Source organism: Sinohyriopsis cumingii, chromosome 3, assembly GCF_028554795.1.
Source record: "Sinohyriopsis cumingii isolate HCF-2022 chromosome 3, ASM2855479v2, whole genome shotgun sequence".
NCBI lineage: Eukaryota > Metazoa > Mollusca > Bivalvia > Unionida > Unionidae > Sinohyriopsis > Sinohyriopsis cumingii.
The window spans coordinates 53,619,528-53,644,327 of record NC_142963.1 but is presented as its reverse complement, the minus strand read 5'-3'; the positions used below and the strand labels follow the sequence as shown (position 1 = coordinate 53,644,327).

The 24,800-nt window shown below is 34.6% G+C and overlaps 1 protein-coding gene across 5 annotated transcripts in view; it reads left to right on the top strand.

The window, feature by feature from the left end:
- The window catches only part of LOC149802874 (nuclear receptor subfamily 1 group D member 2-like), a 179,130-nt gene that overhangs the window by 45,118 nt on the left and 109,212 nt on the right, over positions 1–24,800 (top strand). For 4 of the 5 annotated variants that reach the window (XM_089952321.1, XM_089952323.1, XM_089952325.1 and 1 more), the window contains one exon: positions 252–593. In XM_089952321.1, coding sequence (XP_089808447.1) covers positions 252–593 — 342 coding nt within the window. The remainder of the gene's footprint in view (positions 1–251; positions 594–24,800) is intronic. The other variant, XM_089952322.1, reaches the window with a different exon arrangement.

Genomic DNA, 24,800 nt, shown 5'->3' with positions numbered 1-24,800 from the left:
TATTTTCAGTGAACTGGTTTACTTCCTTGTTAGCTGTAAATTTTGGCCTACTAGTTACTTTGCAGTTGATTTGAGCATACCTGTGCCCATACTTAAGGTGATATCAGGAGCATAATGGCATGAAATATTCATTATTTGTTGGAATTTGAAGTCTTAACAGTATTTCCTGCATATTCTGCACTTTACATCTTTTTAAGTTCTTGTAGGTGCCAGTTCAGCTTTCAAAATTTATTGATTTTTCTCTTTTCCAGAAGAGTTGGTCATGAAATGGCGGAATAACCATGTGAAAGTTATGTCAATTGAAAGGATGGAGGGAAATTTTCCTACCATGAGTGATGGTGAGGGGGAAAATACACATGCTGATGAAGAAAGAAAGTTGCAAATTGATGAAGGAAATCGGCCAACAGTTATTGAAGATGACAGCAAAGACCCATATCCAGTGCCAGACACGCAAGGTCAAGTGGTTCCAGAGCCACGTGCCCAAGTTACGGTGGACCACAGACCACTCCCCCAAGTATTCCCAGCAGACAGTAACATGAAAGCAGAGCAACAGTTGCATGTAAATGAAATGAGTTCAACAGTGCCCTCTATAGGTAAGTGGTAACTTTAAAAATGTCCAGATTTTCTGTTTTTGGAATTTGATTTGCTCTGTATGATTGTCCTATTGATTGTTCTGTTTTTCTTCCTGGTCAGTCCTTTGAAAATTTGTATCTTGCTACTGGTTTGACAGGTAAAGGGATTATTGTAATTTAAATAGGATAAGCAATGAAGTGGATTTATTTAGCACTACAGTTTGTATTGGATTACTGTGCTGTGAACAATCATAATACCACCTTTATTTGGACTGATTGTGATAAAAGAATATTTTATAGCACCAGAAGAATAATAAGGTAATGTTTTTTTTCTTTTAATTGGCAGAAAATAGACTCTTTATTTTTGGGGGAAAAGTGTTGGAGTTGGTTGAAAGAAACAGTCTTGTCTTCCATTAATGAAGTAACAGAAACTTTCAACACTGGGTGACTTGTATCAACAGTTAAATAGGGAGCTTGTTCTTGTTTTGTCCAAAGTTTCAAGAAAATATTTAATAACTTGTTATCATATTTGACTTGGGAATGGCTTCACAAAAGATGATTAACAGTTGACAACAGCATGCTTTAGCATCAGGAACATTGTAAAATCCTTTATCTTTATGTATGTACATAGAGGATATGAAGAAATTTTCGTTTTCATTTGTACATCCTTTAATGGATTTGTTACATCGAATATTATTGGGGTGGGATGGGGGTTTCTGTTTGGTCAAACATCACAGAGAGGTCATATTTAACACTTCAGCATGCAACATCTGTAAACAAAAAATTGTAATTATTGTGAGTTTATCTGTTAGGATTTTGGCTCTTTCTTTTTTGTTTATTACTGCATTCAGAAATTCGTTCTGTGGTCCATTTAGTTGGTAACAGATACTGCACTCAGTTCAGTTTGAAATCAGCACTGATCTTATCCCCAGTTTCTCCATCTTTTATAGATATAAATATGAGTGTGATGATCGACTGATATTTGAAAGATTTTAGTATTATATTTAATTAAGAGGTTTTTTTCTAAAAGGTTTACATTGGTTCTCAGAGAGTTTGAAAGTGACACAGAATATCAAATAGAAACAGTTTCATGTAAGTTCAATCACTGACAGTTTTCATGATTGATGTGGCAAGCCTGTTTTTGAATTAAGATAATACTTGAAATCAACTTTTATGTGGTTGGGGCCTTTGGAGATGGCAAATTTCTCCCACAGATACATTTCAGTTTTTCATTTTGAAGTATGTAATAAATAAATAACTCTTTCTGGTCTAACAAGTGGAGATTTGTGGTAATCAAACTTAGAAGATGATATCGGGCAAGCATAGAAAATATTTGCAAGAAGAGATTTTTTATTGATAATGTCCACTGAAGTCATTTGGAAGGAGTGGGTTCAAAGGTTAAATGTAAAACAAGTTGTACTTGCATTTTCAAATATTCTTTGACCATGCTTTGTACACGTGTATGCCAACATAGCAGAAGACCACATCATAAATTTTGTGGATTAGAGTTCTGACCCTCGAGTCATTGTTTAGGGGGTGGATGAATACTAAACTGTGCATGATTTAAAAAAATCAATGTACCAATAATGATAATATAACTCACGGGAGCAGTGGATTATTCTGTAGTGATTGTTGATCTTAAATGATTGCAACAGTTGGTCAGAGGTTTCCAAAAATTTGATCTGCTTGAAATCTTTTTATTGCTTACTTTGATGTGCTAAATAGTGGTTGCTAACCATTTCTTGTACAGTGTAACTTTGCTGATTATTGTCTGTAGACTGGCCACATGTTTTGAACCCATATTAGTGTTACTAATCATGTTTTTATATTCTTGATATGTAAGACAGGGGATCTAGCTCTCATTATGTCCAACTGTCTGTAACACTGCTCCGGTGGCCTAGTAGTTAGAGCATCTGCCTTGGATGCAGGAGGTCGTGGGTTCGAACCCTGGTCGAGTCATACCAAAAACATAAAAATGGTACTAACAGCTGCCTCGCTTGGCATTCAGCATTAAGAGGTTAGTGTTAGGACTGGTCGGTCTTGTGTCAGGATAATGTGAGTGGGTGGGACATCATGCTACATGTCTGCAGCACGATGCCCCAGTGCTAGACATCGCTATAAACTGCCACACTGCAGACATTGTAGTGATGTGACTGAAAAATTGTTAAAGCTACATTAAAAATCAAAATCATACACACACACACACCCCCATCTGTCTTAAACATTTTCATTTTTGCAGGATACGTTCAAATGTTTTAGTATATCATTTTGAAACTATGAAGCTTGGTGTGCAAGTTTGACAAGTGATCCAGAGATGTCTTTTGCTGTTCTCAGTTTATCAATTTTGTAAATGCCTCCTCTCTTTGTAAAGGGTGAGGGTTGATTGGCAGATTGTACCTTCTTTCAAGGTGCCCGCTTTATTCGGTTCTCGTTATCTAAGAGATGTTCGGCCTTGGTGTTATTGCCCAGATCAAGTAAACTTGTAGGTAGCATAAATAGAGATCTGCACAGATATATAGAACAGAATGACTCGAGCACCCGTACATAGAAATTAAAACTTAATCAATTATATAAACAATGGTGATAATACAATACATTAGGAAGATACACTTCTGTTGGAATAAATCTTTCACCAAATTTCAAAACACAATTGTCTTTATAAAAGTAGCCGATCTGTTTGACTGATAGAATTAGTTCATCATACGATCGAGTGAACAATTGAAGTCGTTGCCTCGTACAATTGCATAACCTGCTATCTCTGGTTCACTCCAGTTTCACTGTAGCTGTTCTCTGTCCTTTCGCCTTTTGTAAGCATGTATATACGTCAGTACATAGTTACATCTGAGGATGCATCTGGGAATACATCTGAAGAGCTATGTTCCCCTTTTATGCTTTGAAGCATTGTTCGTTTATACTGCCAAAATTGTCTTCATCGACCTTCCCGACATCTGGTCCCTTGGACAAATGTTTTAAGAGAGAATTTCTTCCAAATTGACTCATGGAGTTCCCTGTACCTTTACTCTTGCAGCAAAGCTTAGACTAATTAGATTTTTCGATGGGGGGATTATTTACAGCTAGGAAATTTTGTGTAGGAAACGCGCCCCTATTTAGCATAACCAATCAGGATGAAATATATTTACCACCTTTTATCTAGGCGCCAGAATTGGGGTCAACTTGACCTTCCAGGTTTTCGACTAATGGTTTCTGGAAATTTTCAGTTTTGACATTTCCACTATGAAATCAAAGTTAGCCGTGTCCCAAATAGTCCATCCATTAGTTAAGGAAACGAATGCTTAATTTAAAAATCTCTACCACTACCTACCAGACATTTGGAATCACTGCAGAATAGCGATTTAACAAGTGCCTGTTCCCATAAAGCTAATTAATTATTCTCTGGCCCAAACTAATGTGCTTTACATAGATCGACAGAAATTTGCCCCCTCACAAATTTCAATATTTGTAATGCATTTTTGTCAAATTTTCTGTTTTTGTTTGTGAATCCATTATCCACGCTATCATTTCCAGGGCAAAACTCCAAAACTGTTCAAGATATCTATGTGGCATTTTGTACGTACTTTAGACTAGTGGTGTAGATATGATGTTTTTTGCTGTTATGATTTCTACAAATTAAATACTTTAAAATTACATTTTTACTGATTAGTTTTCTATCCATACATTTATTATTCACACTTTTGTTTCAGGAGCAAAACTCCAACATCATTCCTATTGATACTAATATCACACACTTGGAATAAGTCCCACACTAATTATCATTTTAGTGGAGCAATGCATATAGAGCAGAATGTTCTCTTGTTTCACTTACAAGTATGCTTATTGATGGGACTACATAATAATTTACTATGATGGAAATAACAGATTGTTAAAACAATCAAATATATCTCATTAAAGCATTTGCCATTTGTTAACCATGGTTAGTGAAAGCATTGAAAATGTACATATACCACTGCTGGTATAGGGGCTATTAAAGCAGGTTTGTAAAATATTGTGGTTTTATCCCCAAGTACAGTAAGTAATATTTGGGATGTAGCAATCACCATGTTGATCTGCCTGCTTGCACATGAACATTTTCTTTTGTGGAGCATAACTTACAAATCTTTCATGATCTTTGAACCAGTTTTGGTGCACATGTCAAGCAAGTTTAATAGAGGTTCCTTTTGGTACTTGGATTTCTTTGCATTCAATAAAATTTTTTTTAACAAGAATGGAGACAAAGTGGTACTGGCCTATAGAGTACTATCATATTGAATCATAGGATACCTTCAGTAGTGATTGGTACATAAGATGGTGGCCTGTTATCTCTGGTAAAGTATACATCAGTATAGTCATGCAGGTGCCATTACTGATCTTACATGAAATATTAATTGTTGTTCTTATATTTAACACTAAAGTACTTTTACTAATGTCTGTTCACTCCTGATTGTTGAGTAAGGAACACCTTAGTTGTTGACACAAAATATCTTTACAAAAGTTCTTGATTATTGATTGCTACCGAATTGGGTCAAGAAAAAGGTAGACATAGAGTCTAATCATAACCAGTGCAGGGATTAGTTTTGAAATTTTTCCATTATATGATGCTTTAATTGCGACATCATAGGGCATGACACTCAATCTGATTTACACTGAATCACACCTCTTGGTTGGCCTTGTCTTAAAATGCTGATGTACTTTAACATTCATTTTGTTGTATGTACTTTTGGGGGCATTTGTGTAATGAGCTTCCAAGGAATATCCATGAGGAGTGAAATATGGTGAAATATTGCCATTAAAAGGTATATGTTTCAAATTTACAAAAAATAAGACACCTGTAAAGGATATGATCAGTGCAGAATGCCTACATGATCTTTATGATTTTGTACTTTAAATGACCATGTGTTCTGGTCACAGAAGTGCCCAATTAAGTAAATTTTACTGTAGACTCCTGTCATCTATCTCATAAAGTAAACTTTAAGACTAAAGCCTGCCATTAAACAGTAGTGCTTTTATAGATATAGTCACTGTGGAATTACATAATTCTGCACTGTGGCAAGAAAATATAAATTTAAGATTGATTTAATATTCAAGGAAATACCACTGGGTTTAAATTACATGTCAGCCTATTGAAAAATTAATCATTATAGATATTTTGAAGAGGAAATGTCAATTTATGTAGAATTAAACCACACATTTATTGTATGAATATGCTGCTTTGAAAGTATGGATTGTAGTGGTTGATGTTTCATGTCAAGCTACCAAAAGAAAAAAACCATTTCACATGCACACTGTATGTTTCATAAGTTTAAAATGAATGTTTTTATTTTTCCTAACCTTAGTGAAATTTTTCATCTTGGAAGTTCAAACTTGTAGACTTGTTGATTGAGTCTAGGATAGTAGTTGTGTTTATTCATGTATGCATTTTTGTGCCTTTGGGTTTATGTGTGATGTTATAAAACTATCTTAAAGTCTGCTATATATTATATATTATAGTGGCCTTAAGGTAGATAGTTCTGTAATGTCACAGATTGATTCACATATATTTATGGTAATAATATTATTATTAATATTATTTAGTATATACAGAGAAACAGAGAGAGAACAAAGAGAAGAGAGAGAGGAGAGGAAGAGATTTTGTGTAATTTGGATTGATTGATTCACAGTCAGCTAACTGACTTCCACGGTATTGACTTTTCCACTCTAGACTAGGTGCAACAATCTGCCTTATGCAACGAAGGAGAGAAGAAAAGCAGTTTTTGTTCCTAATTTTATGACAGCAATAAAAGGTGTTTTGTGCCTTTGAAAGCCAAATGATATGTTTGCTTAAATTTAGAAGATCTCACATGTGTTATTCCTATTATTTGAATTGCAAATCAGGTTGTTGTTGTAAATTATGCAAACATAGTTCCATGGGAATACCATTTTCATGCCTTAGGGTTTCATAAGCATAAATTTGTTTTTAAAATATACCATATACCATATGGTTATACCATATACACTTGTTTTTAAGACAAGACAAACTGCACAGACCCAGATCTGCCAGCACATATTATGTTGATAGATCTGAGTCTGTGCAGTTTGTTAGGAGTAATCAGTAGAACAAACAACATAGACCCTTATCAGGTTAAAAAATTGTTATGCTATGGCAGATCAGGATCATTGTAGTTTGTAGTTTGACTGGACTTAAAAGCAAGTATGGAGGGTAAATAGTCATTCCAACCTTGAATTATCAGGTTTATGCTTTCTTTTTAATAAATAGGTCAGAATGTATAAATATAAATATTTCCTAGACTACTTGGTTTCTAATAAACTTTTTGTTATTTTTATATGCCACTCTTGATAGGTATGTTATGTTTTAGAAATATCCATCTATCTTTTTGCCTTTTTATCTCTGTCAAGCCACCCATTTGTCAGTTAGTTTTACATGCCTGGCCCATAACTTTGCAGGCCTTTGAAAGATTTTGATGAAACTTGATTGTGATATACATCATAACTAGACGTTGTGCTGTTTTCCTTAGCTCAGAGGTCAAGGTCACAGAAAACTACAGTAAAACCTGTTTCTGTTTCTGGGTTGTAATGATCACACCAATGTAGATATTTTGATAAAAAAATTCCCCTTATTTGCATAAATTATATGTATCTTTCATTGCAGCAAGATATATTCCCCTTTGGTACTCATATTAAAGAGGGATAACTTTAATATTTTAAAGCAGTGTCAAAAATTGTTTTTAATTGCTCAGAAAAGATCTTTTCATGTTGAACTTTGAACATGGTGATTTAATTAATTTCCTTTCAGAATTAATTTGATATTGACCAGTGTTGCTATATTGTTTTATGTTGTTAAACTTTTCCCTATCTTTTTAAAGCTTAGTATATGATGTATGGTAAAACATTATGACGTCTCTAATGAAAAAGTATTTGTGCATACCTGCATTTGCTGCAGCAGTTACATAGATACATATTTGATACAGACTATCCAGATTGGGACTGTCATGTATGTCAGGAGTAGATTTTGCATTGACAAATGTCAAGGTCATTCAGTGGAATATGTAAAATTGTGACCTTTAGGTTATTTGTTTCCATATCTGATTTTTTAACTACAGGAGATATTTATACACCATGACTAGACTATATCTTGTCCGATAATCAGGTTCCTAGCTTGAAGGTCATGTTTGCCATGGTGGCAATGTCACAAGACTGATGTATCATGTGCAGTGTGATACATTTATCTACCCATGTGTAGTTGCTGTTTATTATGTAAAAATGCGTATTTTTTTAAAAACAGAATATTCACTTTAATTCATGGTATTTGAAAGATAAAATGATCATAAATCCTTGAAACGAAGAAATACTTGAAAGTACATATTAATCAGTATATTTATAAATTACAAATATGTTTTGCTCCCAATCAGTGACAAGAACTCATTTGATTTGGTGATGGAATATATACGGCCTCGATGTATTTGGGAACCATGTTATTTTTACTGGCTCAAAATAAGACGTGTTTTTATATTTATATTGCATCTTCATTTATTTACACTTTCTAGATATCGTTAGTTTTATATTGTCAGTTTAGTTCAAAATAAATTGGGATTTATTATAGGTTGATTCTTTGCATATAAAAATATTGACACACAGACATCATGCACACACAGTGTGCAGAGGATCAGCTAAGGAAAATTGCCTTTTTTATTTTCTTCCTGTACAGTGATTAAGATTTGGGGCTTGGTCAGTTTTGAAGGCATAGGCACTTTTGGGCAAATGTCCACTTGGGTCTTTCTCGGTACAAGTCTTCACATATAAAATAATGAAATGATCACCTGCCTTTTCACTATTTAACATCTTTCATAACTACCATTACATTCAAGATGCTTGCAAATGTATCTTGACAATCCATGGTAAAAAGTGGACTTATTTTTTATGTTGGTTATAACAGATTTTTAACACATTGTTAGCTGTATCAAGCCAGGGAAATCGGAGCCAAGTGCCTTTCCCAAAGACACACATAGGCAGCCTGACCCAGACTTGCCTGTGCAGGTGTCAAACTTTCATTCCTAGCATTAGGAGATTTGGTGTCCATTGCTCTACCAACTAGGTTGCCAATGTGGTTTTCTGAGTAGTTTCCCATGGGTCATTGGTTCTTCCCAGGGGTATTCCCTGTTTCTTCCTCCACCATTTATATTAAACCCATAGCAACTATCAAGGTTATCCTGTCTCCCTGATATAACTTGTAGGCCACATGCTCTAATATGCCCAGAAGGAAACTAACCTGGAAGGCATGGTTCTCACACCATTCATCAATATTGGCATAATGGAATAAATAAAACGTTTTCCCATCTTTTCTTGTCATCTTTTTTTCTTCATTGTCTTCTTAGTTTTATTATTCTTTTTATGACTTTGAAGGATATTCATGATTAAACAAGTTTAGACATTAATAAAATCGAAAAAAAATATCTTTTACATACATTAACTTGATAAAATTACATAATAAAACTAAATCACAAATTAAAACCTTGTGTAATTAAAATTATTGCAGTAGGTTGAACAAAATTGTTATAAAGTAGTCAGTAGTAAATAAAAACATCTGGAAACATATGCTGCAGTGTTATCAGATAGCAGGGGTCAACATCAAACAGACCTTTCCAATTGCCAGCAGGGCTGGCTCATGGGTATGGGTAAAAAGTGGAATCATGGAAACAGCAACAGGTAGAATGTGTAAAAGAAAAAAACACACAGAATCAAATGCAGAATCATGGGTAAAATGTGGAATCCAAAAATGCGGAATGAAATTTTTTTCAAAATAATTGTTTTTAATAAAACAAAAAAACCTTTATGCAATGAGACTAAAGTGTTATAATTGCAAATGTAATAATTATAGTTTTTAAGTTTTATTACATTTTTAAGTTAAAACTGAATGTTGATAATGTTATTTGCATGTATTGTAATTGTAACTGACATAATGTTTCTTTACCCTTACACACATGTGATACCATCTTTGAAAATTTCACAACCAATCCAACCATAGACCTTAATTTTTCTTGATTTCTTAGCTGTTGGTGACACTGCATCACCTTTGTGACAGATATCATTACATATATCGGGCTTTGAGGATAGGAATGGTTTAGGCAGAATGTTAAGTTCATCTGGGATTTGTCATGATTAACCTTGAGAGCACTGATGGTTTGGGTAGAATGTTAAGTTCTTCTTGAATCATCATTGCAATGATTGGATTAGCGTCACTGGCAGCTATGACATCAACATCATGTACTTGTGGTTGCTTTCTTCCTGAAGTTGTGTTTGGTTGCTTTCATTTATCGCATCGCAGCTGTGTTCGGTTAACAGGACTACGATTCTTTTTTTTCTTGGATACATTTATCCATACGTGCAGCAATTATATGGTAAAACCAAGTATTTGAAGGGCAGGAACAGCTAACCGTAGGATATAAATAAATGACTTGAAGTTTGTTAGTGCCATTCACAGTAGAACAGCCAATTGTTGTATCATGGCTTTGTTCAGATGCTTGACCATCAGTGCATTTATGTATCATGTCTTCATTCAGAATGATATACTCTGATTGTTGTGTCAGATTGTGTCATGTAGATTTACTCAAACTTTTGTATTATGGCTGCATTCAGATGCTTTGATCTTATGTGCATTTTGGTGTTATTTTTTACAGTTATTTTGATTTGTGTGTGTGTGTGTGTGTGTGTGGAATCAGTGACAGGTAGAATGTGGACTCTAGTTCACATTTTTTTTCCATTCTACCTATTGCCAATTCCACAATTCAGCTTTTTTCTTTTAACCCCAGCTCACATGGAAAATGAACTGGCCCTCATGACTTTGGAAAATTCAACTGGCTCTTTGGATCTGCAGCTGTTAGTATTAAATGGCACTCATCAAAACGTACAGGCAATATGCTGGCATTTTGGTGGCTAAATTGATACCAGAATAGTGGAAAATGGATCATCTGCTTAATTTTAATTTATTCAAACCAGAGGACTGTGAAAGGGCCACATGGCCATGTTGAAAATAGAAAAAAACGAGAAATGTTCACTTAGAATACCAGCATATTTTTGTTTGTGCTAAAATATTACTAAAGGCTAATTTTAGCCCTGGCAAACTGAATTTTCTTAAATTTCTGAACAGATATTTTCAGTAATGTTTACAGATACTGGTAGTACTTTAAGAATCTAGATGTTTGAAAGTGATAGACTTTACAGTTCTTTGTAGATATAATTCATTAGAGGTGGGTACCATGAAAAATTTTATACTGTGGTATACCATGGTATTTTTAAACATTATGTTATTCGCACCATTGTATACCACATTTATGTTCTAGGGCAGGGTCCTGACACATTTCTGTCAATAGGTGGACAAATATCTTACTCTGATTTATAGCAAAATAACACAATACTAAATCTGTTACATTATTTGAAGAAAAAAAATTATTATCTTGAGATGAAAGGAAATATATAAGCTCAAGAGAAAATTACCTCCCCAATGGTCAGTTCCTTATAGTACATGAATTTGCTATGAGTTTGTTAATTGTTGTATAAGTTGTAATCTAGAACTGTAACTAAAATGGGATGATTCACCTTATACTTGCTGCCATTTAAAAGCATGTTGATAAAACCACCAAGTTTTGTTGCTGTTTGTTGAATAATAATTTATTTTATAAAACGTCTACTTTTGAATGTTACTGGTTATCAAATTGCGCATTGATTCATTGCATACCTTGGACTAGTGTTTTTATGTGCAAAAATTGAAAGGTGCAGCATCAGAGCCAAAATAAACTCTTATTTTTCATTCTCTCTCAACTCTTTCCACAAAAATAAAAACTGTGATAAACATAATTTCAGATGGGTAATGATATAGTATTAAATTTATGAAACTCTTTGAATAATTTTTAGCTTTTGTTTGCCATGGGTTGTTCAGGGTTTAACGACATTTGTCAGTGCACAATAGGCTATACATGGCTGCTGGAATAGCTTGTAGAGGAAAAACAACTGACCCATGAGACACTAATGGCAAGCTTTCTCACATAGCCACATTGGCTGAGCCCAAGACAGGAATCCACATGGACAGAGGTGAGATGACAGTGATTGGTAAATGTGGCATGTCAGGATTGTTATGCCATCACTGTGGTAGGGGTGGGGTGGGGTGCTTCCAATATTTATTTAATTGTTATAGAAGTCCCACCCAGGCTCAGTTTTGGATGGAAGTTAAATTAGTGAAAGATAGATATAAAGCTCCGTGCCCCCAGTCTTTAATGCCAATGGTTAAATGATTGAATATACAAAAAAGTGAAATTCTACTAATAACAATTTAATGACTGTTCAATAGTCAAATGATTAATATTTCCCAAGTACTCATCTTCTTCTCGACCCTGTGATAGTCTATTGCATCATTTCATTTGTAGTGTGAGATAGCTTTTCACCTGTCCTTGTATTCTACTCACCTGTGTATTCTTCTCTCCTGTTCCTCCACTTCCTTCTCCTTTTCCTCCCGACTTTCTCCAAATTCCTTCTCTCCATTGACTCCTTGATACTACTCCTCCTTCTCCACTTACTCCTTTTCCTCGACTCTCTACCAACTAGACTTGTCAACTGACTGCTCTCCTAGTCTTACTTCTGTCTCCCCTCTTAGAGACTTGGTACTCACCGAACGGAAAGTTCTGTCCCCCCAAAAAGCTTCTGTGAAAACACAAGGATGGTACAATATTTTCCAAAGCCCTCTCATCTCACACTACACCCAGCATATCATCAGATAACGGCTATTAAATTTCTTTGTTCACACATTCATTCACATCGAAATACTCATACATTCTTGTACGGTAAAGCAACATCATAATAAAAGCATGGTAACAATTACTTCTCATACTTAAATAAATTGCATCACTTCAGTACATATTGCTAGTCCCATTATACTAAACAATATCACAACAATCAGATGCATTTCTTTACATTACAATTCATACAAAGTACACAAGTATTGAAATATCGATGCATCCATATCAACTAATCTTACACACATCAATCATTTTCCAAATTCATATGTCAGGCATGTGCAAAATGAAACATATCACATGAATAAATGCACTAGGTTACTAGAAAGTAACAGAATAGTGAATGAAAAAATTAATTCGGATCGCAAGCTAACAATCTACATAATTCTCTACATAATACTGAGGCTCATTTCTCAAATACACATGTAAACTAAACACTATAAAGGTAATTCTATGTATTAAACGATCCTAGTAATAAAGGATACATACTAGACATAATTGCAATTACAGTGCCATAATATTCTGCAAAAATCAAGCAAATAACTTACTGACCTTTTTCATTGACTATATATTGTACATAATGAATATTGTACATAATGATATATTACCCTGGCAGGTTATCTGTATTGTACATATAAATGAGTATAGGAATTTGGAGAGTGGACTGAATGCTGCATGCTTTTTATATGTTGCCTCACCTGTGGTAGTTAATCAAGTAATTATTGATGCATGAACTACTGTTCACTGTTGACTGTCACTTCAAGGTTACTAAAAGCCTGTGACATTCACCCAGTAAAATATAGCTTTAAGGGGTAGAGAATGGGACGTTCTTTTTTCCAGCAGATCTTTAGAAGAATGATTATAAAACATTTTCATATAATAGCACAAATCTGTTGTTAATGAAATTATTACATAAGCTTTGGTTTAATAGATAATAATTTGTTCTTTTTTTACTAATATATTTTATGCCCTGTCACAGTAAGTAGGTAGGTGCTTCCATAATATGGCAGCACAATACTGGTTATACTGTGCCAGTTAAAAGTTTAAATTTCAAATTCAAAATTATTAAAAGTTCAACTGTAAACATACAAGATGGCCAGAAAAATCTTATGTTAGAAATGGGTCTCATAATTTAGAGAATTAGTAAATTTTTTAATTACTAGTCCTTCTGTCTGCAAAGAAATTTGGTCAAAATCTAGAAATTAGTTTAGTCTGATTTTTTTTATCTGCAAGTGTATGTTTACAATGGTTACTCGAGACTGGTGAAAGTAGACGCGATCTATGTAATCATTGATTACTACTAGTTGAATATTTTTTTTACTTAGCTGAAAGGCAAGTGTGTGCCTTCCTTATTTAGTTATTAGGATGCGATATCCACCCATGATCATCATCATTTGTACATGAAAAGAAAGAGTCTAAACATTTATGATTCTCTTTGACATGAATTTAATTGTGTTAAATGTTTTCAGTAATGCTTCTTTGCTTAGATGAATTGTTAGTGAATGGAGGAACATGCCAATCTTAGTTGGATGAATTGTCTGCGATGGAGTTGATTGTATTGTTAACCTTTGAGATAGAACTTTTTGAAATTCTAGAATTCTAGGTGCAGATTGGTGTACAGATTATATGGCAAACAAATTGCCAGCTACCACCTTTTATTGAAACTCCAGCAAATGGATAAAATCCAAGTCAGTGGGCCTGGTTGCTTGATAATTTGCAGAATTGTTTGATTTACATTATTATTGATACAGTACTCAGTCATTATAATGCTGTCCATGGGATCCATAGAGTATGCTGCCTTTTAGTGAGACTGCAGCCTTATAAGTACATGATAGTTTAATTTTATTGCTAAATAAAACAGTGGACTTCAACACCATACCTGCATTATAACAGGCACTGTGTTATATTGAAGGACCATAAAGCGAGGGGGTACTGTATTTTGTCCTTTTGTCATTCACAGGAGGGAGAATTTGTTGCATTGATTAGGGTTACTCAGTTGAGAGTATTGAATTAGATCACTCCTATCTGTAGTCATAACAAGCACAGTTGGTGTACGGTCAATATTTAGTTCATTTTATTCCTATCAGACATAAATTGACAGCAGCTATTGTAAAATCTGGACAGTATACATGATCCAATCCATTACAATAATCCAGAGGTCAAAAAGCAAGAAGTGAGGTGTTGTGTAGTTAACTAAAAATAGATTTATAAGTTGATATGAAGTTGAAGGAAAAGCCACTATTTTTTGACCTGAATATAATTGAGTTCTATCAAGGGCATTCCAACCCTGCCAGGAAGTAGGGCAGATATTCAGGGTCAGCCATTTCATTACTTAGCCTCATTGGCCTGTGTCTAGATATGTGGTATATATCACCAAAATGTGTTTCAGCCATTATATGAATGTTTACCTGAAATCTATATAAGAAATGACAGGTGAATGGCTAAAGTGACAAACTGACACAATGATAAAGCACTCAGTTATTGTCTCATATAGGCTTATGTAGGCTTATATTTATTCTTACAGCAGCTTCAGGTGGCTATTAAGGAAGTCCCTGTGATAGTCCAGTAGAGAATTAAATTCTACACTGCAGTTGGAAATTTCAGTCTAATGTATTGTGATTCTTAATGCAATTAGATTAATTAACAGACTCTGCATAATAAGAATTTTGACACTAATCAGTTGGTAATGGGCATGTAATTGTGAATAGATGTGTTAGGGAGACAAATTCTGATAGTACTAACCTGTTCAGTTATAGGTCTTGCAGAACCATTTTAATTCTATCTATTAATTTACCTTCCTACCTCTACCTGCCTATATCAAGTAATACTTTCAGATGTACTTGTACACACTTAAGTGTGCAAGGAGAATTTCCTTGTTGGAAACAATCAGCTAGTGCTTTTTTTTTAATGCTATGGATGCATTCTTGCACATGCGCATGGCATGATTCTTCCTGTAAAGGAGACCTCCATTTAATGTCCCCATTCCATAGATAGCACACAGTTTTGCATCATAGCCATCAGTGATATTAATAGAGGTATTCCAAAATGCAGCTTCCTGGGACCCAGTTAGATTTGAATCACATGACTACCACCACCCTAATAGCCTGTCTGGTATCTGTGCCTCCCACAATATAGTATTTTAGCTGTACATGTATAAATATCTGTCAATCCACGGTAAAAGTGTCACATCGTTCTAGAAAGTGATATGACCAAAAAAGTCCCAAGTAGGTACTATTCTGTGTCATCCTTGTTTTGAGGGTCACCAGGAAAAGTGCTTTGTCATTAGTTTCATCATTCATAGGTACACAAAGAATTCAAGTACAGTACCAGTACACTTAGGCTGCATGTACTTTTTTCAGAAGTTTCTTTTGGAGAGGAATTTCAATTCTGGACAGATATTTAGGGTATAATAATAATAATAATAATAATAATAATAATAATAATAGTAGTAGAAATGATAATAATAATACAGACTTTATTTAGAGAAGGTAACTCATTTAGTTACAGAACTAATCTAACTTGAGGCCTTCTATCTGTTATGTACAATATATACAGTATATACAACATGATGTGAAGAATAGGGTCTTCCTTACTCTAAAAAATACAGTTTAGCAATAACAATACATAAAACCAGGTAGAAATCATCCCACATGCTTCAAATTGATTACCTAATCTGCTTCTTTTGCTTGAGTGGCCAAGTGGTCTAAAGTGCTGTCCATTACAGATCACTGCCATCTCACCTCTGTCTGCGTGGGTTCGAGTCTCAGATTCAACCAGTGTGGGTATGTGAGAAAGCTTGCCAGTAGCTTCTCATGGGTCTCTGGGGTTTTCCCGGATTCTTCCTCCACCATTATTACTGGCCGCCATGTATGGCCTATCATGTGCTGAAAAAGGGCGTTAATCCCTACACCAACAACAACAACTTCTTTTGCTTCTTTTCTATATTTCTGAAACAAACACTGAATTTGATGTTGTGGCACCTACAAGCATTGTGGGAAACTGATGCTTCTGTAGTACAAGTTTTTGTACAACAGTAGAGGGCCACTCAGTGTTAGTAGCCATCTTAAGACCATTTACTCTTACCTAGATGTACAGGTGGATCTGACACACTACCCTTTTGTCTTGACAATTTAAGCTTTGATTATTTAAAGCCTTTGTATTTACTGGCATGGGATTTAGCAAAGGGTTGAAAATAAATGACTGGAAAATACTTGTAAATTTGATTGTCCATTTCCAAGCATGCTTATATCCAAGGTTTGTAATGCGGAAGTTTTGTCAAGGTATAACGACTATGCAAATAATTGACTCAACTTCTTGGTAGAAAATCAAACATGTTATAACCTCTTTAGGAAAAAGCTATGGATTTGCAACAGTATTGTAGATGGGATAAAAAAATATGCATGTAGTTTAACCAGTGTTTTCTCTCAGCTGGTGTTTTGTTTAATAGAGAAAGGTGATGGAATGAAGAGCAATTACTTTTTTAGGCTTAAATATTTTTTCATTTAAAGATAATAATGTTTGACAAAATTTCATGTCAACTTTCCCCCTCTTCAGTTTTCAGCTATGTCTCATCTAATTTCACATGCCAGCTGTTCATTTTATGCTACTTATACATGTACAGGTATTTTCCACACCAATCAAGTGTCTATGACATATTTAACAAGAACTTTTCCTCACAAGCTAGTAAGATTGCTTATCATTATATGAGAGTCTACATATTGTCTGTTAATAATAATAATAATAATAATAATAATGATGATGATACTTTAGAAATGAGGTACTCAAACTGTCATATGCAGACCACTGAAAGTTGTGAACAATTGAGAATTTGAACCTTGCTAAAAAAAAAAACAGGCTCATCCATCACATTAGAATTGAAGAAGTACATATACTAAAACATGAACTTCTATTTGTGGAACACAAAATGTTAATTATTTTAAAAGTTTTCTTCAGATGTTGAGCTTTTATGCAAAGCATTTTACAATAGTTAGCAAATGGTACAATTAGCATTAGGAAAAACCAATAAGTCGTCCACCAAGACCAGCAGAAATTATCAGGTGGTCTGCTGAGACCGTTAGCAGTGTTCAAGTGGTTTGAGAAAAAAAATGTTTGAGAACCACTGCTTTAGAACAGATTGAGCATGAAAAGCACCATTACTGTGAAGTAATTTACTTTGAAAATAATTGAAGTGTTGCTCAGTCATCTTCAATAGGATTTTTTTCAGATTTAAATAAAACTACTTATTGATCAGAGTAAATTTTTAATCATATGCCTGATAGAATGTTTGTTTGTTTGGTATCAAATTTAGGTGGGAACTGTGGTAGCTCAGTTGGTAGAGTGTCAGACTCGTAACCCATGGGTTCATAATTTGATACCCTTCAGGTAAGTCTTCTGTCAGACTCGTAACCCATGGGTTCATAAATTTGATACCCTTCAGGTAAGTCTTCTGTCAGACTCGTAACCCCTTGGTTGAGAGTTTGATACCCTCCAGGCCAGTTTTCGTCAGCTACCTCTGTGTCCTTGGTTAACTCACATTTCCTTGGCATTTGTTCAAATGCTGTTAAAACCAACACAAATAAAATATAAGAATGATTGTCGGGGGAATTAGCATTATGAAGGCAGCAAGCTATAAAACATTTATTTTTGACAGGTTGTAATTTTCTATATGTTGTTTTATGCCTAGTTTTGCTGTGATCATTTATTCTTTCAGTCAGTAAGTGTGGGACATCTCACCTACATGTGAGGGTAGGAGGGAGATCAAATATGTATGAGATTCCAGCAATTAATATATGTGAGAAGCAATGATGTCAGTGTTGTTGCTAATTAATTTTCTGTTTGATGCATTCCCAATGAGCACGGAGGTGTGTGTGTGTGTGTGTGGATCCTAGAAATTGAAAACATTGTCTCTTGGTTTTGTTGTTGCACACATTTATATATGCCTAGCTATGCCACCTGAAGCAGATTCTCTTTTATGGGTTGTTTGTTGGGCTTTATCCTATGTCCTTGAATTAACTTAGATTATGTATCTGATGTAAAAAAAAATTGGTATACTTTAATTTAGGCTGATAAAAAAATGGGGTCGGACTTAACATTAAAATCATATGTAGTATTGTCTGAATCTTTATCTTTACAAGCAATTAGTGGTCAGTTACCATCATAATAGTCTGCTCAGGAGAAATGATATATAGCAAAGCTATATTGTTGCAGTGTATATGATCACTGTTTAACCCCAAAACACAAGACATTATCATCATTATTATTATTATATGTACATGTATTATTATTACATGTATTATTATTATTATTATTATTATTATTATTATTATTATTATTATTAGATAAGAACAAACTGATAGCAGGGTTTGCATGTCCATTTGGCCGCAGCAGTTTATTTCTGATTTTGATGACAAAATTGAACTTTGGCAACAAATTTAGTAATCATTGTTTGCCAAATTTAGGATGGACTTGCTCTATTTTGGGATAACAAGGGTCATTTGATTCAGGTGAAGTAGTCACCCTTGTTACTGAAGTTTTTCTTCAGTGTGTTGGACAAAAAATGAAATTAACTTGGCGCCCATTCTTGCTGAGATGAAATAAACAGCTTCTGATGACATGTTCGATCTACAGACATTGGTGGCTCAGAAATATGTATCCAGAGTGGAAGATTTTATTGTCTTCTTATTGATTCAGTAAAACTTTGAGTCTGTTTCCCTCTAAAAATTCTGAATTTTACATCAAACAGGGATAATAGTAAAAATTCACATGGACTTAAAATTGATGTATGGCTTTTATGCTATCATGTTAAAACACCAAATGGATTTACAGATTACTTAAATTTCATTCTTGGTACCAAACTGGAGTGTCTTTTTTCTCTGGTCATCATTAAACTAATACATCATATTTACCTATTTTTTGTACCTCTGTCGGCCTTCTTACAGTACTGTGTTTGTAAATGACCTTACGTGAGATAATAGATTCCTCCACATATTGAATCACATGACATATTAACCTTTGACCTCCAACAAAAAGCATTTGGCAGAGGAATGTTTCAATTTCAGTGATAATTTTAAGAAAAAATTTTTTTTATTCTTAAAAATGGAAAATTACCAACGTGCATAATTTATACTGCAAAAAATATATTTGTATTTCAAGTTCATAAATCATGAAAATGAATTTTAAAGCGGCTTGAGAACTTATTTATGTAGAAGGAAATTCATTCTAAAATATGTATTATAGGGATATGTTGTTTGTAATCGAGTTAGCATAGAGCCATATCTGCCATTGCATAATCCACTGACAGATCTAGGTCTGTGCAGTTTGTTAGGAGTAATCAGTTGAACAAACATGATTGATCCTGATCTGCATGTGCATTATGCTTTGGCAGATCAGGATCTTTGTTGTTTTTGCAGTTTGAATTGACTTATTAGTAAGTATATATGGTATGGGCTGTATTATGGCTGATGGCCTTCACTACTGAGTAAATATCCCTTTTGTTGTGTGCCATAGGGATGTTGTTGTTGTTGTAGGGTTTAATGCCATTTTTCAGCACATGATAGGCTATACATTGCGGACAGTATTACAGATGGAAGAAGAACCCTGGAAAACCCCAGGAAGAATCACTGACCCATGAGAAAATACTAGCAAGCTTTCTCACGTACCCACGTTAGCCGAGCTTGAGACTTGAAGACACGCAGACAGAGATGCTGTGGCAGTGATCGGAACGGTGATCAATTTAGACCACTTGGCTATGCAGGGCCCCACCATAGGGATGTAAAAACATGACTTGTAATGGTACTTAGTAGAGTAAGGAGAAAATCTTATTGCTTTCAGATTTTCAAATAGTCTGATATTAGTAATGAGGCATAATCAACCTTCTACTAAAGATTGGAGAAACAGACAAATTTCCTGATGCGCTGAGACAATTCCAGGAGAGCAGTTCTGTTCTCAAATGTGCAACATAAAGTAAATGAATTTTCAGCAGTTGTTTAGGATTGGCAACAAAACTGGCTTCAAGATTTTAAGTGAGGTGCCAACAACCTATTTCAGATACCAGGAATCATAGTTGTCTGATCATAGGGTCTTTTCAGAAAATCAGCCAATAATAATGATAGAAACCATTGTAGTAACATGTTATCTTGTAGGTCAGTTTTAATGACTTGTCCATGATATAATTTGGACTTTGTAATATCAAGTATTAGTACACTTTAATTTTAATTGAGGCAGTATGTTTATATATGATTATAATAGCTGCTCAAGAACCTTCATATATAAAAATTGAAATAAAATATGAATAACACAATGAGTTCTGTCTTTACAAAAAAAGCAGAAGAAAAAAGATAATATATAAGAATAAAAAAATTGTTACAAAATAATGCTTGACCCTGGAACTACTCAATTTATTGTCTGCTTTGTTTTTGTTTTTTTAATCTGCCAAACATACAACTTACATAAAGCATTACTCCCCTGTTACAATGCTGCCCATGAGAGCCATAGAGTATACATGTATTGCCTTATAGTGAGACCACTTTATAATGAAGAAATGGATTTACTCTGCCTGCAGTCTGGAATACAGTACATTCCAACAGAATATTGTATGTATTGCTTATAAGTCAAGTCAAACTGCAAACAAAAAAGATCCTGATATGCCGCAGCATAATGCTTATGCTGATCAAAGTCTGTGTTGTCTGTTCTACTAATTATTCCTAACAAACTGCACAGAACCAGATCCACCAGCACATAATGCAAAACCAGATCATAGTCTGTGCAGTTTGCAGTTTATTCCTCTTTTAAGTGAGTATATACGATAATGCTGGTCACTTCATTGTATGCTGGCATGTTGTCCTGACATTTCCTTTTAAAACTGAGAACTCAGAAATAATAAGGTCTGACAGGCACCAATGAAAGATAGTGTTCTGGTGACTTTTTGAATTCCTGTTTTGATTGAGTAGCTCATAAGTCTCTAGCATTGTTACACATGTTTGTTGTTTAAATTTGACCACTCCAGTGGCCTAGTGGTTAGAGCATCCGCCTCAGATGCAGGAGGTCGCAGGTTCGAACCCAAACCAAAGACTTATAAAATGGTACTAACAGCAGCCTCGCTAGGCATTCAGCATTGACACATTAACCCCTGGTGATGAGTTTAAGTGGCAGGAGGTAGTAGCCTACTGCCGAACTCTGTAGTGTCAACATCATGTATGATACACTAAAGTGGGTGGTATTATTGAAAGGTAGACAGATGTAGCTCTACAATGATACCAAAAAATCTGAAATTTCTAGTTGCACTACAGAATAAAGAGGGATAAACCTAATTTTTTTGGACCCAATTTTTTTCTGCCCAAAATGTACCTGTAGTTGGAATCTGACTTTGTGTTTGGGAATCTGACTTTGTGTTTGGATTTTAGACTTTTTGGTCTCAGGTCTAAAGCAGAGTGGTTTGAACTGCAAACAGACAGATGAACCATTGCAAAAAGTGGGATAAGACAACTTTTACCCTTCTGCTCATGCACGAGCCAAATAGCCAATGAAAAATGATGTTTCTAACACAAATAGGCAGTATGTTATTGGAAGATCACATGGAAGTTGGTATTTTAGGATTTATTCAGAAATAGCTTTCAAAATGTGTTTCCTACTTGAATTTCAGACGAAAACAACAAAAACCTCCAAGGGTTAATGTGTTAAGAGGTTAGTGTTAGGACTGGTTGGCCTGGTGTCAGGATAATGTGACTGGGTGTTACATCATGCAACATGTCTGTGGCATGATGCCCCAGTGCGGGACATCACTATAAACTGCCACACTACAGACATCATAGCAGTATAACTGAAAAATTGTTAGAGCTATATTAAAAATCCAAATCACACACACACACACTTGTTCAAATTTAAAGAAAAAATATGAACAGCTTTAGGAGAAGAGTGAAAGGGAAGGCACACATTTTGCACTTTGGCAGATTTCCAAGTTTTGCAATCACTACATTGGTTAATTGATATTAGTAGTGTCCCAGTTTACAGGTGCAGTCTTGTACTTATACACTTACCTGATTCTATGTTGTAATTTATAAAGGCAGTGTCAGGTGCTGAGTGTGGATATCTAGTACTTATAACTGTACGAGCTATTCTTTGGACTTGGATGTAACTTTCAGGTATTTAGTAGAATCTCTATATGGAAATAATGATGCACATTTGATGTGTAATGTTCTATTAAGATAATACATTCACTGTCTGAAAAATGACCATGTCAGAATAATAGAACGATGAATGTAGAAACATCTGATGAATTCTTTTAGAATTATAGAGAAGTAAATTTACAGAAGGACAAGGCCTTTGAAATCTTTATGTAAATTCAGATGGACATGAAGCCTACATAAAGCATAAATTTCATAAAATCTGCAATGGTTGTATAATGATGATCAGCTTATGAATAATACGTGCAGCAAATTCCAAGCTGTTTCAAAAAACATTTAAAAATTTTCAGTTTCTAACAGATTCCTTTGATAGTTTGGTAAAGTTACAGGAAACTTTCACTTGTGATGGGAAATATACTTATTGTCTTTGAATTTTTACACTCTTTAGTTTTTAGTAAACCATCAGTCCAAAAAATGTCATCATTATTTTTTATCCTCTTTTTTATATATACATAGAACTTGTTTTTATAGTTTTGGGTATTCATTGCCAATGTCAGTGGTAATGTTTCTGTAGGTACACTCCATGTGGTATAGTGCTGAATAAAGAAGTAAGAAAATGTGTGTGTTTTGGATTTTTAATGTAGCTTTAACACATTAACCCCTGGAGGTTTTTGCCATTTTTGCCTGAAAATCAAGTAGGAAACACATTTTGAAAGCTATTTCTGAATAGACTTGAAAACACCAAATCCCCGGTCATCTTTCAATAACATACTGCCTAGTTGTGTTAGAAACATTGTTTTTCGTTGGCTATTAGACTCACACATGAGCAGAAGGGTAACAGTTGGACTTTTTTTTTAGTTTTTATTTTTTTTTATTTTTGCTAAATGGAGCCATTATTTTCGTATGGAGACCACTCTTTATTCCAAATGCCCATCTTATCCTACTTTTTGCAAAGGCTCATCTGTCTGCTTGCAGTTGATACTGGTTTGCCTTAGATCTGAGACCAAAAAGTCTAAAATCCGGACACAAAATGGGATTCCGACCACGGAAGAATTTTGCGTAAAAAAAGTTGGGTCCAAAAAATGAGGTTTTTCTATCTGTATTTTGTAGTGCAACTAGATATTCCAGATTATTTGGTATCATTGTAGAGCTACATCTGTCTACCTTTCGATAATACCATCCACGTTAGTGTATCATGCATGACCATGACGCTACAGAGTTCGGCAGCAGGCTACTACCTCCTGCCCCGTAAAGTCGTCGCTAGGGGTTAATGTGTTAAAAAATTTCAGTCTTATCACTACAATTCTGTAGTGTGACAGATTATAGTGATGTCTAGCACTGTGACATCATGCCACAGACATGTTGCACTATGTCTCATCCAGTCACATTATCCTGACACTAGGTCAACCAGTCCTAACACTAACCTCTTAATGCTGAGCGTCAAGTGAGGCAGCTACTAGTACCATTTTTATAAGTCTTTGGTATGACTCGGCCAGGGTTTGAACCCACAACCTCCTGCATCCGAGGTGGTCATTCTAACTACTAGGCCATTGGGGTGGTCTAGTAAGAAAATGTAATAAAGATGTGAGGGAATGCATGTTGCCCAGTTGTAGGGGAACAATGGCGAGTGCAGAAAAAGTAAGAGAACATGCAAAAAGTAAGAAAGGCCATTCCCATGTGTGCCCACAGCTCTTCACCAATGCATGCATGTACCTATAGTTTTAGTGCATAGCCTTGTGCCATTGGCTTAGCACATGATCACTGCCTTTGTGCTGGTAATGAAGATAATCCACAGTTGGTTACAGAAGTTATTTATGATAAACATTAGGGTTGCATGCAGTTGTGGGTTTCCTGTTATTTGGGCACACTTTTTTTGTCAGGAACCAACAAAGCTCCCAAAATATGCCTTCAGCTTTTCATTGCTGGATTTATGTTCATCCATATCATCTTGGCATTAGCAATGGACAGATTTGCTAAAGGTGATAAAAACTAAGATGGCAATGAACTCCATTTCAAAACAATGTATAAAACAAAGAAAACATCTAAGGTTTGTGCTAGTAGAGTTGCTGAAGTATTTGACCATTACTTGTGTAACATATTTACAAGGTTAAAGTCACACATATTGCAGAGAGATATAATTTACTCAGTTACTAATTAATTAATTACAAAATAGACTGATTGATGCAAATACACAATTTGTTATTTAATTCATGATTTAATAATTTGAAAAACAAAACGGGTGAACACGTGAATTAAATAATAGCAAAATCTGAAACAGAAAATTCAGTGGTGCAGGTCATTTCAGGGTAACCATTTACTTCAAATGTCTT